Raw genomic sequence first — 16,644 nt, forward strand, 5'->3', positions numbered from 1 at the left:
TAATTTTTCAGATCTAAGTAAGAGACCAAATTCTTAAAATCAGATGATCTTTTTTGTAAAGATTGCAGAAAATGTTCACAGAACACATGACTCAAGCTGGAGCCTGGTGGAGCCCCAGCCTGCCCATATTCCCAGGACAGGCTGTACTGCACAAGGGCATGTAGTGACAGGACAAGGGGGAATGGCTTCACACTGACAGAGGGCAGGTTTAGATGGGATATTAGCAAGAAATTCTTTCCTGTGAAGGTGGTGAGGCCCTGGCACAGGTTGTCCAGAGAAGCTGTGGCTGTCCCATCCCTGGAAGTGTTCAAGGCCAGGTTAGATGGGGCTTGGAGCAAACTGATCTAGCAGAAGGTGTCCCTGCCCAGGACAGGGGGATGGAACTAGATAAGCTTTAAGGTCTCTTTCAACCCAAACCATTCTGTGATTCTGTATAGCACAAGGCTGGCACACATTTAAGCCAGGGACAAATCTCTCACAATCAAAGAGCAGTAACATTTCTCCACCTTAGAGCAGCCATAGGGATGGCCATGAGCAAGGCTCTGATGGATGTTTCCTCCCACAGCTGCAGGGAGAAGCTGCACCCTCATGCAAATTAAAGAGTGCAGGAGAGACCCAAGCTGCAATGCCAGGATTTTATCCCTCAACCTACCTGGCTCCCCAGCAGTCTCTTAAAATTCCACAGCAATGGAAAAAAGCTACCTAAGACTGTCGAGATTAAAATGTGTTTGCATTTATCTTGCCTGCTGCAGGGCAGAGAGCACATTTCTAACATCAAGTGTGCCAGGGGTATTTACCCAGCAGACAGAGGAGAGCTTTTGTATCATTGTCTTCGCAGAAGAGCCTTGACATTTTCTCCTTTGCCATGCAGCAGCAAGCTCCTGCCAGGTGACTACCTCACTAGAGCTAGGCTCAGCAACAGTTTAAACCCTAGAAAGGCCTTCTACATCCCAGTGCTCAGGATCACCTTCCAACCTCAGGAGCAGGAGGGCATTGCTCAATGCAGGTGTCAGACTGATGCCTCCACCATGCATAAGCTGCTGACAGAAAATAATAACCACTACAGATAGAAAAAACTGAAACCATCACAAGTGCCCACCCACCATCCTGCCTGCCCCCTTTCTCCCAGGGATGATGCTCCTGTTCCCATTTCAGTCCATGCTTCCACTGAATCACTTTACTCACCATCCAGTGTTTGGCTTCTAGAACAAACCTAGTGAGCTTAGCCCTAACAGACTTTGTCCTGATTTCATGTTTTCCAGCTTACTGTCACTGTCCTCTCTCTCAGCTGGGGAATTGCTGCATTTTCAGGTGCTACCATATCACACTTTCTGATTTTCTTTCCATAATCATTATCAGTAGCTAACTGAAACTAAAAGCTTCACTGGGAACAAACTAAGCTATTAAAAAATATTACATGCTTACCAGTATGGCTTACCTGAACACCTCCTTCTGTAAAAGCCAGGCAAGGTACACCAGAAAACACAGCACATGCAACAGGATGATATATTTTTTTAATTTTGGAATGCCCTAACCTTTTGTTTCTCCTCATTTATTAAAAAAAAAAATAAAATCAGGTAGATTCAAAAATATGTCAGCCTTTCACAGCCCTCTGTGGCACAAGCTGCTTTAGGGATGGAAACAGCTGCTTCAGCCTGATCATCCTGAGGGATCACAGTGAGCATCCCTCTTCACACCACTGAGGATAGCTCTTTCCATACTCTAATGACCTTCAAGAGCAACTAATTCCTCTTAAGTGAGACACAAGGAAAAACTGAAAGGGGATAAGCTGGTTTACCTGATGGATAAGAACAGAAACACTGAGCAACACCTGTGCTTCCAAACACTTGGCACTTCTGAGTACACAAGCAGCAGTTTCCTTACCTGTATTAACAGAGTCATCATTGAAACTGATGTTATCAAGTAAAATAACACAGTATATGTCTGTGCTAACACTTAATTCATCAGTATTTTGTTTTGTCCAAAACCAACTACCACTGTTATCACTTCAGTATAATTCTTATATACCTTCAAATCAGAACAAATTATTCAAATTACCTGGACAGAAAAAACCACTACTTTGAAGTTTCCATTCCCATTCTTCCCTCCATTAACTTAATATTGTTTTTGCCTCTTTGATATACCAGGATTATCAAAACTCATTTAAAGATGCTAATTTATCTAAGACATACACAGAGAATTTCACATAAAAGGTTACAGCTTTAAGATGTTACAGGGGTACTCAGAAAACTCCTTTGCTTTCAAATGATGCAAAAGTAAATACAAGTGCACACACCTATGTGTGTGTAACCTCTTCACCCAGTAAATTAGATCAGTGTTTTTTTGTAGTGTAAAATCCCAATATCTGGGTGTGAAGTGTTGCCTGAGCACCCAGAGCTCACGGCTGATGCACCCACAGTGGCTGTCAGGATTCAGCATGTTTCTGCTATTAAATCAGTCCTCAAACAACAAGCTGTGAGTTCCCATGGAAGGAACCTGGGTTTTTGCCAGGGCATTAGCTCATCCTTTGTTTTCCCCAAAGCATGAGGCAGACATTTTCCCTCCTTCCTTCAGGAGAGGGCCATTGGTGCCCAGCTGGCTGGGAGGTCCCAGCCAGGGCTTTCCCAGAAGCAGGCACAGCTCATCCTGCCCAGCAAGCAGGGGAGGAAGGATGGTCAGTTGCCTTGAGAAAGGAAATTCCACCTCTCCAGCTAGGAGGCTTTAACCCCCAGCTCACAGAACTCAGCATGGCCTATGCCAGCCTTCTGCAAAAAAGTACACAGAAGTTTCCAGCCCAGCAGCAATTCACAGAGAACTTAAAACAAATACTCCATGTAATTAAATTAAATCCATTACTCACTTAAACATTTTTAAAGGTGTTAAAATCAGTGATAAGGGACAGGTTAGCAGGAAACTACCCTCTCTGCTCTAATGAGGGACACTGCTGCTGTCCCTGGGTGCCAGAGCTGGGACAGAGGCTCAGACTCCCCTCAGCCCACATGTGATTTTATTTATGTTATTATGAGCAGGCACAATCAGCAGTGCTATTATTTGTGAAGTCAGGGCAAGTATGAAAAGCTCCTAGGACTGATGCTGCAGAGCCCATGCTGGGTGGATGCCATGTGCAGTGAGAGGTGGCAGGTCCTTGGTCCTGCAACCACACACACCTGAGCACCTCTGACAAGAGCAAACAAAGGTATATTTGCATTTCCACTGGCTTGGCTCACACCCAGCACCACCTTGGTTTCCTGCACTGCCTGGATTAGGCTGCTCAAACAGTTGCAGCAGATGCAAGTTTGTCCCAGTTTGTCTCTTCATCCCATTCTGGCTGGCATTTTCACATAGCAAGCCTTGTGCCTTGCACCTGATTTTAGTCAGAGCAAACTAACAGCAAATCTCTGTCAACTGGGACCTGGGTGTCAAGAACAGAGTAACACACACAAAAAAAAAAGAAAATTGCAATTGATGGCCCACCCTGGGCCAGAGAGCTGCCAATTCCAGCAGTTTGGGAATGAACAAGAAAACAAACATCTCTTTCTATTACCACTGCATGGCAGTATTTTGACTAGCAAGCTCATGCTAGAAGAAGCCAAAACCAGTGGGCTCTCCAGAAACTGATAGATGGGTGTTCCCACTGCCCCATCTGCTGGGGAGGAGTGGCAGGGGCTGGTGCCCACAAGGACACCAACACCAAGCCAAGTGAGACTGGGGATCCCAGCATGTGATGGTGATGTCATGTCTGCACAATGGAAATGTTGACTGCTGGCTGGAAAGCTCCAAGCTGTCCCCAGTTCCCTGTGGGTCCCACTTCCACCCATCTCTGGGTCTAACAGACAGGCAGCCCCCTTCTTTAGGTTGCAAGTCTGAATGTCACTGCATTTGTGGCCTCCTCTTTAGGTCCTTTCTGTTAAGGACAGACTCATCTAGCAAAACCAAATGATAACCAAAGTCTGCTTTTTAAAAATAAAATTATTTCCCAAAAGTGACTCACTCATCCTGTTCAGTGTTGTTTCTGCTAATTGTGAAAAAGCAGCTCTCCAGTTCCAGCTTTTTCAGTTTGAGGGCAGCTATTCCCCACAGTCATGGTAATAGCCAAAGTTTTAATAAGGAGGATTGATTACATCCTTGGATTCTGAGTAGGGGTTTACCAGAAAGCTCAACCAAGAAACCACAACAGTTTTAGAAACAGGGGAGAGGAAAACTCTCCAGCTACTCTATACCTTCCAAGTTCTCTTGCACAAAAGGTAACTAAAAATTCCGCTGCCTTCAAGACTAAGATTACACCTAAAAAACCCTAAATTGTAATAATAGAAATACAGATTTTCCTACAAATCACTCAGACTGAGGCATTCTGCTTATTTGGACATGTTTAAAACAAGGGTTACTGTAGTTATAAGTCAAGATTTTCAAGAGATCTTTGCCCAGTATAATGAAAAATCATATAGAGTAAAACCTGGAGGAAGAAAGGATATATATCCTCCACATTACTGCAAAAGCCACTTGGGGTAAAACTCTCAAAACCTCTCTCAGGTACAAACCCCTGACTTCTTTTCATGATTTGAGGGCAGAATTCCAGAAGTTTTTCCCTGTGTTTCAAAGCAGATTGCTTTATTCCAGATGCAAGGAAGTGCACCTAAAGGTTCCACATATTGAGCCAAGTTACTACTTTACAAAGATTCTTCCTTCCCACAATCTAGGAAGTGCCTTTGCTAGAGGGGCTGAATGAACACAGCACAGGACAGCCCTGGGTCACCTGGCATTGTTTCACAGGGCCTCCAGCCATGCCTGCAAGCTCTGCTCCCAGGGAACTGGACACCTGCAGCAAGGTTGGCTCCCTTTGGGTGCTGCTGATGGTCATTCTCAGTCACACACAGGTCAAGGACATCAGTGATAACATTTGGCTTAGCACAGCTGCTGGCATCTGTTTCAGGCTGAGTCAACCAACACATTTTGGGTGCAAACACAGCAACCTGGAGGTGTGCATAGAATCACCTTCACCTCCTCTCTGGGAAAACCAAAAAGCCACTAAGGAAGACAACACACAGATACAGGCACAAAAAAAATAAAAGAGCAAGAGCAGGAATCTGTTGCCTGTACTTGTATACCCTTATTCAGACACCTCTCCTTGTTACCACAAGCACATCTGCTAACACACCCACGACCCAGATTTACATATTTTCAGTGTCGGTCTGGATTCAGACTAGTACATCCCTACTTGTCTTCATTATACTCTATAAAACTGTCTAATTTTTAAAAAGAGCCATATGTAACATATATTAATAGCCAGATTCAAATCCAATCTGCATTAAACCTCAGAAAGTTGTATCTGGCAGTGGAACTGCTCCACATTTGTTCCTCATTTAATATTATTCATAGGTAAAGTCTAGTAAGAAAAAATGTCTGTCAGAAAAGATGGCTGTAATTGATAAATGAAGCAAACATGTCCAGAATGTAAGGCCCAAGCTCACACATCAGCCTGTGCTCTAAGTCAGGGCAGGAAAGACAAATGTGTCACTGGTGTGTGGTACCAAGGCAGCTCTGCCAGTGTTGCTGCTGTGCCATGCCTCTGCCTGCTGTCCCTGGGCAGAAATGCAGAATATCTGCAAATTGCACATAATTGGAATGGCCAAAAGACTCAATGGCTTCACACTCTGCTCCATTTCTCATGGGGTTTGGAGGATCTAACCCCTGTCCTGATCACTTGGTGGGCTCTCTGGTGCCTGTACTTTCTTCTCCATCTCTCACTGAAAGAGATTCCTTGTAGCATCATCCCCTCTCTTCCACCCTTGCAGCTCTTGTATTCCTTCTGAATTGAGCCAAGAGGGGACTGAGGGGGCACCCTGGAACCCTCATCAGAACATTCTAAAAGCCCCTCTGGAAAGGAGCAGCTGAACCAGCAGATCCTGCACACAGGCATTTTGCAAGGGCTGGAGAAAAAGCATGGAACAGCATATGATGTAAACCACCTCTGTGGAGAAGGAGACCATCTGAGCAATATTTGAACACTTGGCATCAGCCAAAGAGCACTCACATGCTTTGGGAGCAAGCACAGGGGATTCTGTCAGCCTGAACTGACATACTTTAATGCTCTGAAAGCTGTAGGCAGCCCCCTCTACCACTGCCCTGGGAGGGGTGGCCAACCCACAGCAGGGAGAAGCCTCGAGGCTCGAGCCCATCCATGACCTCGGGTGCCCTGGGAAAGTTGGCAGCATGTGCATCAGCTGCACACACTCAAACAGGAGCCAGACAGCAGGAGCTGACCTCTGCCTATCTATACCCCTGGTTTCCTCATTCCCCAGATAGCTCCACAACATGGACAAGCATATGCAAAAATTAGCAAACCAGTACCTGGTAAGCAGAGAGGGGGAGGAGAAACCCCATTTCTCTTCCCATTGAGAAGCCAAAGGAGAATGAGAGTTACTTCTGACCCTGCTAACAAGCCATGAGAGATAGGGAGGAAAGATGGGGAGGCCTACTCAGCTCCATCCACCACCTGGCTGCTGCAGGAGACAGGGTAGTAAGGCAGGACAGGATACAAGTAGAAGGCTCCAGGGAACAGAGCTGAGGACAGAGGGAAGAGAGAAGCTGCAAAACAGAGAGGAGTGAGAGAGAAGAAAAAAACAAATAAACAAAGGAAAAAGACAAGAACACTATAAGACCCCCACCCTGCCCCCTGAAAAAAAAAAAACCCAAAAAATCAACCCACAACAAAAAATAAAGAAATCCACCTTAATGGGAGGTGAATCACTGTCACGGGATTGGAATGGTGCAGCAGATTTTGGTAGCAGCCAAGGTAGAGGCACACCAGCTGAGGCAGATGCAGACAGACCCTGGGTATGCTGAACCCCAGGAAGGGCAAGCACTGGACAGTCAGAGGACTCCCAACAGCTCCATCCAAAATAGCACTAACTCTGAGCTGGGCTGTGGCCTCATGGGGGTCAGTGCTGGATGCCACCCTCCACATACTGCCCAGCCAACTTGTGTCCCTAGCAAGCTGATCCAGCAAAGCCTGGCTTGGGTGGAAGGCAATGACACAGATGGGATTATGCCAGTTCTGCTCAGGATCTGGCTCACCATGGGAACCAGGGCTGTACAAGCCCAAGAAAAGCACAGACACATCTGCACAGAACTTTAAAACCACACATGGAGACTCTTCACTTCTGGAAGGACCACAGGGCTTTCCAGGGTCCAAACACAGATGCCCTCTCCTCAAGAGCAAGTTGGGAGAGCAGCAGAAGTGCAGGGCTGCAGATGCCATACCTGGGGGTCTGCCTCAATGTTGATCCGGTACGCTTGAGCCTTGCCATCTTCCAGGACAGGGGGTGACCAGGTCTTCCCTTCAGCTCTGCAGTGGAAAATTAAGTAAACTCTATTTAAATTGCTTTTGAAAAAGCCCAAACCAAGCTGCTTCCCCCCAAACAAACAAAACCCACAAAATGCCCAAAGAAAGAAGCAAGTTCCTTAAATAAAACAAAAAAAAGCAATGAAACAAATTGAAAAAAAAATACAAACAAGGGGAAAAAATCCATATATATGTATATATGTACACATATATACATGCAATCCCTGGCAGGCGTGTGTACTAGACCACATCAGGAATTCTATAAACCCCTTTAAGGGAGAAGGCTGTCACCATCCTGTATGAATCATCTTGACCCTTTCAACAGTTGCCAGATAGAAAAAGCCCTAAAAATACAGTTTCCATTCCCAAATGCATCTTCCCTCCTGTCAAGGCAGAGCAGAATAGTCAATGTCCAAAGATTTTCCATGTGCTTGATAATTTTTTCCCCACAAAGGCATCTGGGGGCATGGCTGGAATGGGATCTCCAGCACAGATCTCCAGCACTTGAGGCTGTGAGGTTGCTGCAGGGGCCTGGGCAAGGTCCAGCAGGTACATACACAGGCTTTTCAGGAGAAAAAGAAGGTTAAGTTGGAAGATGGAAACTCCATTAACTTCAAGATAAAGTTTTCAACATGCAAACTATGCTGTTTATCATCAGGCTATATATGCACTACTTCACATAAATAGGTTTTGCTCCATGGGCACAAATACATCCAAGCATCCTTTGTGGATTCTCCCCTCTGTCATATACCATATCCACTTGCAGTTAAACTATCTAAAGAGTCTAAGTTTGAAAAATAAAAAGCACAATTTTAACCCAAGAATTCTCCAGGAGATTTTTACCTTTGGCATTTCGCAGGTACACAAGTCAACATACAAAGCTGCCTTTCTAAATCTAGGGTCAAAACCTGCCAAATGCAGGGACTCCCACTAATTGGGACATACTTTGGATCCACCCTGACCCCTTCTGCTCTTTTTTCTCATTATTATCATTACTGCTTTTCCAACAGGGACAGATTACTCTCATAGCTAGGTATCTTGTTCTTATAAATTATCTTTACTATTGTTATTTGATTTTAGGCTAGGATAATTCACTTATAAATTGGTCTTTCCAACTGGGACAAAGGAAACAGTCCCTCCCAGGAACATCAGCATTCCCAGCAACCCCAACTTGCTTTTTACCATGATCTGGTGCTGTGTACATTGCTTCTACATTGAAAATCAAATCTGGAGGCCCAGAACAATGGAAATGCCTAATTACATTGGTAGGGATGTAATTATTATTACTTCTATTATTACTTCTGTGCTATTACTACTTTTATTACTTCTGTGCTTTCCCCTGCACCAAGCTAGCCCAATGAGAGCTTGCAGTGCCCCAAGAAAGGTCCATGATTACTTTCCCTCCAGTCAGCTCTGGATCCCACAAGCCAAACACAGCTTAAAGCATCCCCAAAGACTCCAACCTGCCAGTAAATAAGAACAGAGCTTCAGAAAGTTATTCTAATTGCAGAAGGTAAGAGCAATAGCAGTAAATTCATTCTGCATGAAGGTATGGCATTCAGTCACCAGTATTGCCAGCACTTCCCATTCTCCATAACCCTGACAGAGATCATCACACTGTACCAGAAAGCAGATAAACCTGTGCTTTCCAAAAGTCATCATGGGTATATTTGCACTTAATGACAAGCATGGACAGACTTCAGTTTGCATGGAGAAGTCCATTCATTACTAATGCTTTAATGACTAAACTGAAGATTTCACTATCAGTTCTCCAGTTCTGGTTATATCAGAAGTTCTTGGTACAACAGAGACCAACCTTGACAGCTCCCAGCAACAGTCTGAACAAAGCCAGGCTCACGTCAGGCCCAGCTTCCACTTGAAGTACACTGAAACAAGCTGATACAACATAATTTGGTCTCCACCTGGCACTTCAAAAGGCAAAGCTAAAGTGAATGGGAGAACCACCAGCTGATACAACATAATTTGGTCTCCACTTGGCACTTCAAAAGGCAAAGCTAAGGTGAATGGGAGAACCACCAGCTTCACCAAAAAGAAAGTCAAGTTTTAAGTTTGATGAGCATTTATGCTTACACAGAGAGACTCTCTCTTTTCCCTGGGAACAGCAAAATACCATGTAATCTGAAATAATCCAAAACAATTAAGAGATTATTCTGCTTGAGAGAACAATGCTACAGGCAGCTGCTGTAGGAGGGGCTGATGCTTATAGAGCTCATGCCCCAACCCTGGCTGCCAGGAACATCCCATGTTCACATCCTCAACAGAACCAGCAGCACAGGGATCTCCCGTGTACAGGGGACCCCTGTACCTCCCACAACAAGCCCTGGAGCAGTGGGGACTTGGGGGCCAGCAGAGTCACCTGAGACCCCCCAGCAGCAGGTTCACCCTGCCAACAGTCAGAGCTTTGTGTTTAGGCAACAGCAAAAACCCAAGACATTTTTCATACGTCACAGGCAACAGATCAGGCATCACTCAAATGTTCCGAGTTCTTTAATACACAGCTCAAGGACAGGAAAAGTGTTCTCAGATGTGCTATAGGGAATTAAAGGCAGCTATGTGGAAATCATTACCCAGCACTTACACCACTCTGCTCTCTTAATGGCATCCAGGACAATCCCAAGAAAAATAACTTGACCTAGGTTAGTGCAAGGCCTTCCACACAGGGCTTTGTAGGAAATGGACTCATAAACAGGACATCACTTCAAAAAAAAAAAAAGTTGCAGACACCTTTTACCCCACCATTTGCTTTCTAAAAGTCTCAGAGTAATTCTCAAAAGATTACTTGCATATACTCACATATTTTATGAGAATGTTTTTTCACCTGGTAGTGATCTGCAAGTCTGACTCAACATTTGTAGAGTTGCTTTTAAGTTGCAAGAATTCCTGTGTCTTACTAAATTTCTAATTTCTCCATTCCCTTAAAAACTAACATTTATCACTTGCAGAAGTAGCAACCTCGATCCAGGTCACTGCAGGTCACCATGCAGCCACAAACCAGCAGAATAATCACTTTGCTGTATTTCACCCCTTTTCTTCAGGGAGTGAATCCAGGGTCCTGCCCATCTCCTACTGTAACATCACTATGCTCACAACTGATTGTTATCACTGATATGGCCATTAGCCTTCTAGAAGCTGAACTCCATCTAGAAGCAGCTACAGCCAATGCTTCAAATTTCCCAGGATTGTGAACCTCACCACAACAACTGTAAGGTATTGGATCAATCCTCTGCAAGGCAAGTGAGCAGCATGGGAACTGAGACCCAGCTCATTCAGCCTACGTGAAGAAGCTGCAGGATTTCTCCTCCTTCATTCCTCTCAGCTGAAACCATTGTGCACTGCTCTGGAAAGCTGCCTGTTTTCCTCTCTATTAGTCTTCAAGGAGCTCGAGAGGGGAAGCTATGATTCACTTTTTCAGTTCTACTTTTACTGGAAACTTGAGAGCATACATTGTCATCTATCCCAGCTTCCAGCAGCTTGCCTGTACTGTTTACAGCTAACATACCCCAATAAAATCCCCAGGAACTGGGGAAGATGGGAGGAACATCAACTATGTGAAGTTCCAGGTACTTTTGGAGCTGCATAGCCAGCAGATTCATTACTGGGCTTTCTCACACAGAAACTTTCAGAGAAACTCCATCTCTTTACATAGAGCAGGAATAGAAAGTGAATCTTCACAGCCAATTCTCCAAGCAGACTCTGTAGTGGCATACATACCAAACCAAGGGAGAAGACACTGCTTCCAGGATTTAGTTTAGACAGAAGGAATCAAAGCTGAACCTTTGAAGATTTATTCTTTGACACCAGTCAGGAAATAAATTCAGTTCAACCACCCTGGGGCCCTTGGCTGCACCTGGGGCCGGGTAGATGCTCCCAGTCATCCAACATCCACTTGGCCCTGTACACAAAAGCCCCAGGGCTGTCACCAAAAGAAAGGGCTAGAAATCATAAAAGTGTGAAAGTTGAAAAATCCCTCTTAGACCATCAAGCTCCACTGTTACTCCAGCATTGCCAAGCCCACCACCAAACCATGTCCCCAAGTGCCACATCTACATCTTTTAAATCCCTTCAGGGATATGAGTTCCCTGGACTTGAAAACCCTTTCAGCAAAGAAATTTTCCCTAACAGCCAATTGAAACCTCTGCTGGCATAACACACTAACACACTTCTTACCTCTTAAGGAATTTGTTGTGTAACTTGGAAGCAACTTCACAGAGAGTAAAAAGAACAAGTTTTACCAGGTGTCTGTGAGTAATAGTTCATGGGGCTGCTCAACACCCCAGATCTTCAACCAGTTGCCATGTAACTGGTCTGACCCTTCCTGCACTAAAGCAGGCAAAGTACATCCTATGCTACCCTGGCTTGAGATTCAACAGCTGGGAAGATGATGATGGAATAGCTGTCTTATTTATCACCAGGGCAGCCTGAACCACCCTGCTAAATCTTAAACAGCACCATCATTGGCTTCTCTATAGCCTCACAAGCCCATGCAAACTCCTGGGTCCCCATTTTGGAGGCATTAACCACAGCCTGAACATGCAGCTCTTATTCCAGGGGTGCCCAAGTAATTCCTCACACCTTGTATTAGTGCCCACATAGGCATCAGTTACATAAACCAGCTCCTATTGTAAAGCAATTAAGATTTTCAATGACTTTGTTTCAGAACAGTAAGGCCACTGTGCTGCTTTGCCTTCCACAGCCTCACTGCCCAAAGACAGACTTGCACTTGTTGGGGTAAAGCAGGATCCAAAATATCCAGGGACAAAACACCCATTAACTTCAGGGAGGTCAAAGGTCTGGCTAAGAAAGGAGTTAGAAAATGGAGGGTGTGAAGAAGGGAAACCCCCCTCAAGAGATTTGTCCTTGATAAAGGACAGAGATTTGAAAAAAAGGAAATATCTGCTAGTTCAGCCTGAGAGCAGGGACAGCTTCACAGATATCAACACTGAATGTGGGCTCCAGGGGCACAGGAGAGCCATGGAGCCCAACATGCTTAAAAAGCTGTGACATCCTCTTGCCAGCAGTTTTCCCCATGTGGGCATAGGGCCAGTTTCTTCAGGAAAGCTGGAGCACAAGCCTTCATCCTCCCTGGCAGATGACAAGAGGCTCAGAAATAGCTGTGGGGCTCGCCCTGGCCCTCTGGCACAGATGGGCAGGTCTGGACAGTGCTGCCAAGGGTTTCCTGGCAGTCTCTGTCTGCAGGAACAGCGATGCCATGAGGTCTCCCATCCCACACCCAAGGTCCTTTCAAGCAGTGATTTCAGCAAAACACAGCTCCAGCCCAGTTTTATGGCTGCCTTTATCTGATGCATGATACTTGGTCTTGGTCAGGCCACTCAGTAACACCCCCCCCCCTTCTTTTCCCTGCATTCTGACTTTCCTTCTGAACTTCCTAGTGTAAGGGCATTTACTGACCAGAGTCTGAAAACAAAACCCATCTTGTTCTCCATCTCTGTAACATATAATGTCAAGGGTTGATGGAGAAAGGGCACATAATGAAGCAGTCCAGAGGGCACCAGGGGCACAGAAGCACAGCACTGCACAGCTCCCTGCCCTCCCCTTCACACTCATGCCTGGCTGGAAGAAGCTTGCTTTGACAGAGTTAACACCAAATTTCATGCATCTTCACAAAAGACAAGCAACAAACAGGCTTGCTATTTCAAACTTATTTCATATTTAAAAATAAATCTTTTTGTGCTGACTTGCAAACTGCATTTTGTTGAAGGCAGTGTACAGAAAAAATGCTGCTTGAATAGCATCCTCTGCCCATGGGAAACTATACCAATCTACACCATCACAGGCAGGGCTTTCTTGAAGCTCAGCCTCAGAGCAGGGTCCAGGGTGTTGATCCACAGCTGTGACAAACAGCAGTGGCTGGACATGCACACAAACCAACAAAACCTCTCATCACTGCCCCAGAACATAGCCCCCTGAGCAGGACTGGGTCACCCCACGTTCCAGGAGGCAGATCCTGGAGCAGGGATCCACTCCTACCTAGGAGGGAATGCAAGATGTGCTTCCTGCAATGACTAGCAACAGGATCCAACAGGTCACTTGGGAGACAGGAGAGAAAGCCAAGAACAAAGTCATTGTGCATCCACTTTGGGCCAAACTAAAAATAGATCTAATAGCTCATCACTGGAGCTGCGTCCTTACTGCAGGAAAAAAACAAACTACTCCATTTTTCCTGACAAGAGAAATAACGCTCTCATGGATATCTCTGGGCACAACCAAGGTGATTTCTGCCCTTGGAGAAGCCACCAAACTGACTCAACAGCATGATCTCCAGGAGGAGCCACCCCGAGCTGAACAGCTCCTCACCTCACCATTTATTCCTGCCTTGCAGAACCCTGAGGAGTTATTTTTGCCTATGAGATACAAAAGCCTTTAAAATCTGTGTTTATGAAGACTTTAAGGCCTGACAAAACCATTGCAATCCTACTGCTTAGCAAAGGCCAACCATGTCACCCACAAACCCTGCATCATTGAAAGGCTGTGGGCCACCACCAGCAACATCTCTGTTAAAAACTTCACCTCCTCTGGACACACCACAAGGTCTCCCTGTCGAAAATATCCACACCTTGGTAGGTACAGTTGGGAAAAAAAAACCAACCTGAAGCCACACAGCATCTTCCAGATCACGCTGAGGTTATGAATGAACATTTCTGTGTCTCAGGGAAATCAAGCAGCTAGATCACCCCTCACCCCAGCAAGGACATACCAACACTGCTGTGAGACCACTGTGACCACAACCTCTGCCCTGTGCAGAAATCACCACTTAAGAGAGGAGATGCACTTTCATAGAGACATTCAAGAGTCCAATCTGAGCCAAAAATCAAACACCAATTGATATCAGTGGCTAAAATGAAGTGTAAAGTTGGGAATTCAGTCCATCAATTCACACAGTAGAAACCCTCATTGATGAGAATAAACATTGCCACACTGCAGATGAAAGCTGTTGTCAGCAAAACTTGGTTCTAACTCCCAATGAAGCGGCTTTGCTGCCAGACCACCTCAGGAGCTGCTACACAAGGACTTTCACCTCTTCCAAGGAGAGCTCCAGTGGCCTGCAGACAGTCAGGAAGGGAACCCTGGTCCTGCCCTGGGCATGAGTCCTGTTGGGGGTAGAAAAATCAGTCTCCCTAGTCTGCCTAAAACTGCTCCAGACAGAAAGCAGAACAACTGCCCTCCATAGCTATGGGAAATTCCACCTGTGTGAAGGGGTTCTGCTTGTTTTCCTTACTTTCTTTCTTTTGTAATACTGAAGCCACATCATCTGTACACCATGGGCTGAGCTCACAGGACTTTGCTTTAGCCAGGCAGCTCAGAGATGCCTGTCTGAGGAACCATGAGGAATCACAGAGGGTTTGCTCCATTTATGGCAGCACTCCTTCCCCACTGCCCAGGCATCCAGCTAGAACTACATGGTTTTCCAAGAAAAGTATAAACAGTAAATGATAGCTCTTTATATCAGGAAATGCCTCTTTAATCTGAAGTGGAAAACTATATCCACTTATTTAAACTTATGACAGATAGTACTAGCCATTTGTGAACCTTATAAGGAGCACTCATTTTGCCTGGGTCATTTGTGATTTTGCTACAGAATTAATTCCAACAAATAAAAAAAAAGACCAAGAAAACCCAAACTAACCAACCAAAAAACCCTACAAATAAACAAAAAAACCCCACAACATGTACATTACAAAAAAAAAAAAAAATCAAAACCAAAAAACAAACAAAAAAAAAAGCCCCCAACAAACAAAAAGCCCTCAATACCAAACTCATGCTTCATTTTGCTTTGAAATACCCTAAAAAGTGAATTTGGCAGGACCTTCAAATGTTTTTTCATTGAACTGATGCTTAAAATGATGGGTGGATGTTATCAAAGTGGAAGGGTTTGTCCAAAGGAGACTTTGATTCCCATGCTACTCTTGCTTGAGCTGACACAACCTCAAAGACTCAACTCGTAACACAACCTGGACAAGCCTTACAAGGTACAAATAACAATCCATGTGTATAAATGAACTTAACCCACTTTTTCTATCAGTGAACCATTAAAAATAATTTTGTTTTACTGTTTTTGAAAACACAGGACAATTACCCAGACATCTGCTCCAGGGCCAGCCAAAAGCCCTCTGAGCAAAACTGACACAGGAGCACATCAGAGAGAACCAACCTGTTCACAGAGAGCAGCAGCTGGTCCACACATGCTTTGATCTTGTTTTGGGCTTCTAGATGTGTCATGTTGTCCGTGTTCTCCCCATTAATTGCCAGAATAATGTCTCCTGGGCACAAGTCTGCCATGGCTGCTTTACTACCAGGGTTAATCTGGAAAAAAAAAAAAAAAAAGAAAAAGTTACTCACAAGAATCCTGGGATTTTTTAATAAATAAGTCCAATTTCTTAGAATAAGATGCAGGTAAAGAAACAGTTATTCCTGGAGAATACATCTTCTTTGCTTCTGGTTTTGCAGGAGTGCCAGAACCTTATGAAACCTCTAACTTCTTTCCTGAGAAACTAATGACAGGTCCAGGTACTGCCTGTGGTCAGCAACAAGACCAATCCTATAGCCCACAAAAGAGGTTATTGAGAAATTACCATTTCATTTACTTCATCCTAAATGTGGTTGTAATTTTTACAATAATAGAGAGTGATGCAAGGCATAACCAGAACAGTTAAACATGCTTGGTTAAACTCTTACTATCTATGTGTTTTCCCTCTAATTTCCCCTTCAGTTTATTCATAGCATCTGCTAACCAAACACATTTTATCAGCTGAGAAGTTACAACAAGCCCAACTTTGGGTTATTTATGTGTCAATGAATTAAAGCAAACTGGTGCTTTGATTCTGTTGACTCTTGATTTACATAGACATAATTCCCTGTCTTAGGTGGTAGGTCTCTGCTCCACCCTCCAGAAATCCAAACAACAGGAGCACTGCTCTACCCACCACCTCCCCTTGGCTTACAGCATTGTATGACAGCAACCAGACAGACCAGATATAGTTTCTCAGACAAGTGGGCAATTTCCCAGTGCCCAGAAGCCCTCCAACCACAGACTGTCATTAAACAGGTGATTTTTTTTAGAAGGGGGGCATGCACACATCCCAGCCTTTATTTTGATTTCATATAATCCTACAATGGCTTGTGTTGGAAGGGACCTTAAAGATAATCTTGTTCCAACACAGAAGCACCTTCCACCCAAGTTGCTCCAAGCCCCATCCAACCTGGCCTTCAACACTTCCAGGGGCAGTTTGTTCTATTTTTATAGGGAATTCAAAGAGGATTTA

At 44.7% G+C, this 16,644-nt stretch overlaps 1 protein-coding gene across 1 annotated transcript in view; it reads right to left on the reverse strand.

Moving 5' to 3' along the window:
- The window catches only part of PDLIM4 (PDZ and LIM domain 4), a 152,991-nt gene that overhangs the window by 17,025 nt on the left and 119,322 nt on the right, over positions 1-16,644 (reverse strand). Inside the window, exons 3-4 of the mRNA XM_079319663.1 lie at positions 15,534-15,685; positions 7,261-7,345 (exon numbers count right to left, since the gene is read on the reverse strand). Coding sequence (XP_079175789.1) covers positions 7,261-7,345; positions 15,534-15,685 — 237 coding nt within the window. The remainder of the gene's footprint in view (positions 1-7,260; positions 7,346-15,533; positions 15,686-16,644) is intronic.

The sequence above is a fragment of the Erithacus rubecula genome, assembly GCF_903797595.1.
Source record: "Erithacus rubecula genome assembly, chromosome: 16".
Taxonomy (NCBI): domain Eukaryota; kingdom Metazoa; phylum Chordata; class Aves; order Passeriformes; family Muscicapidae; genus Erithacus; species Erithacus rubecula.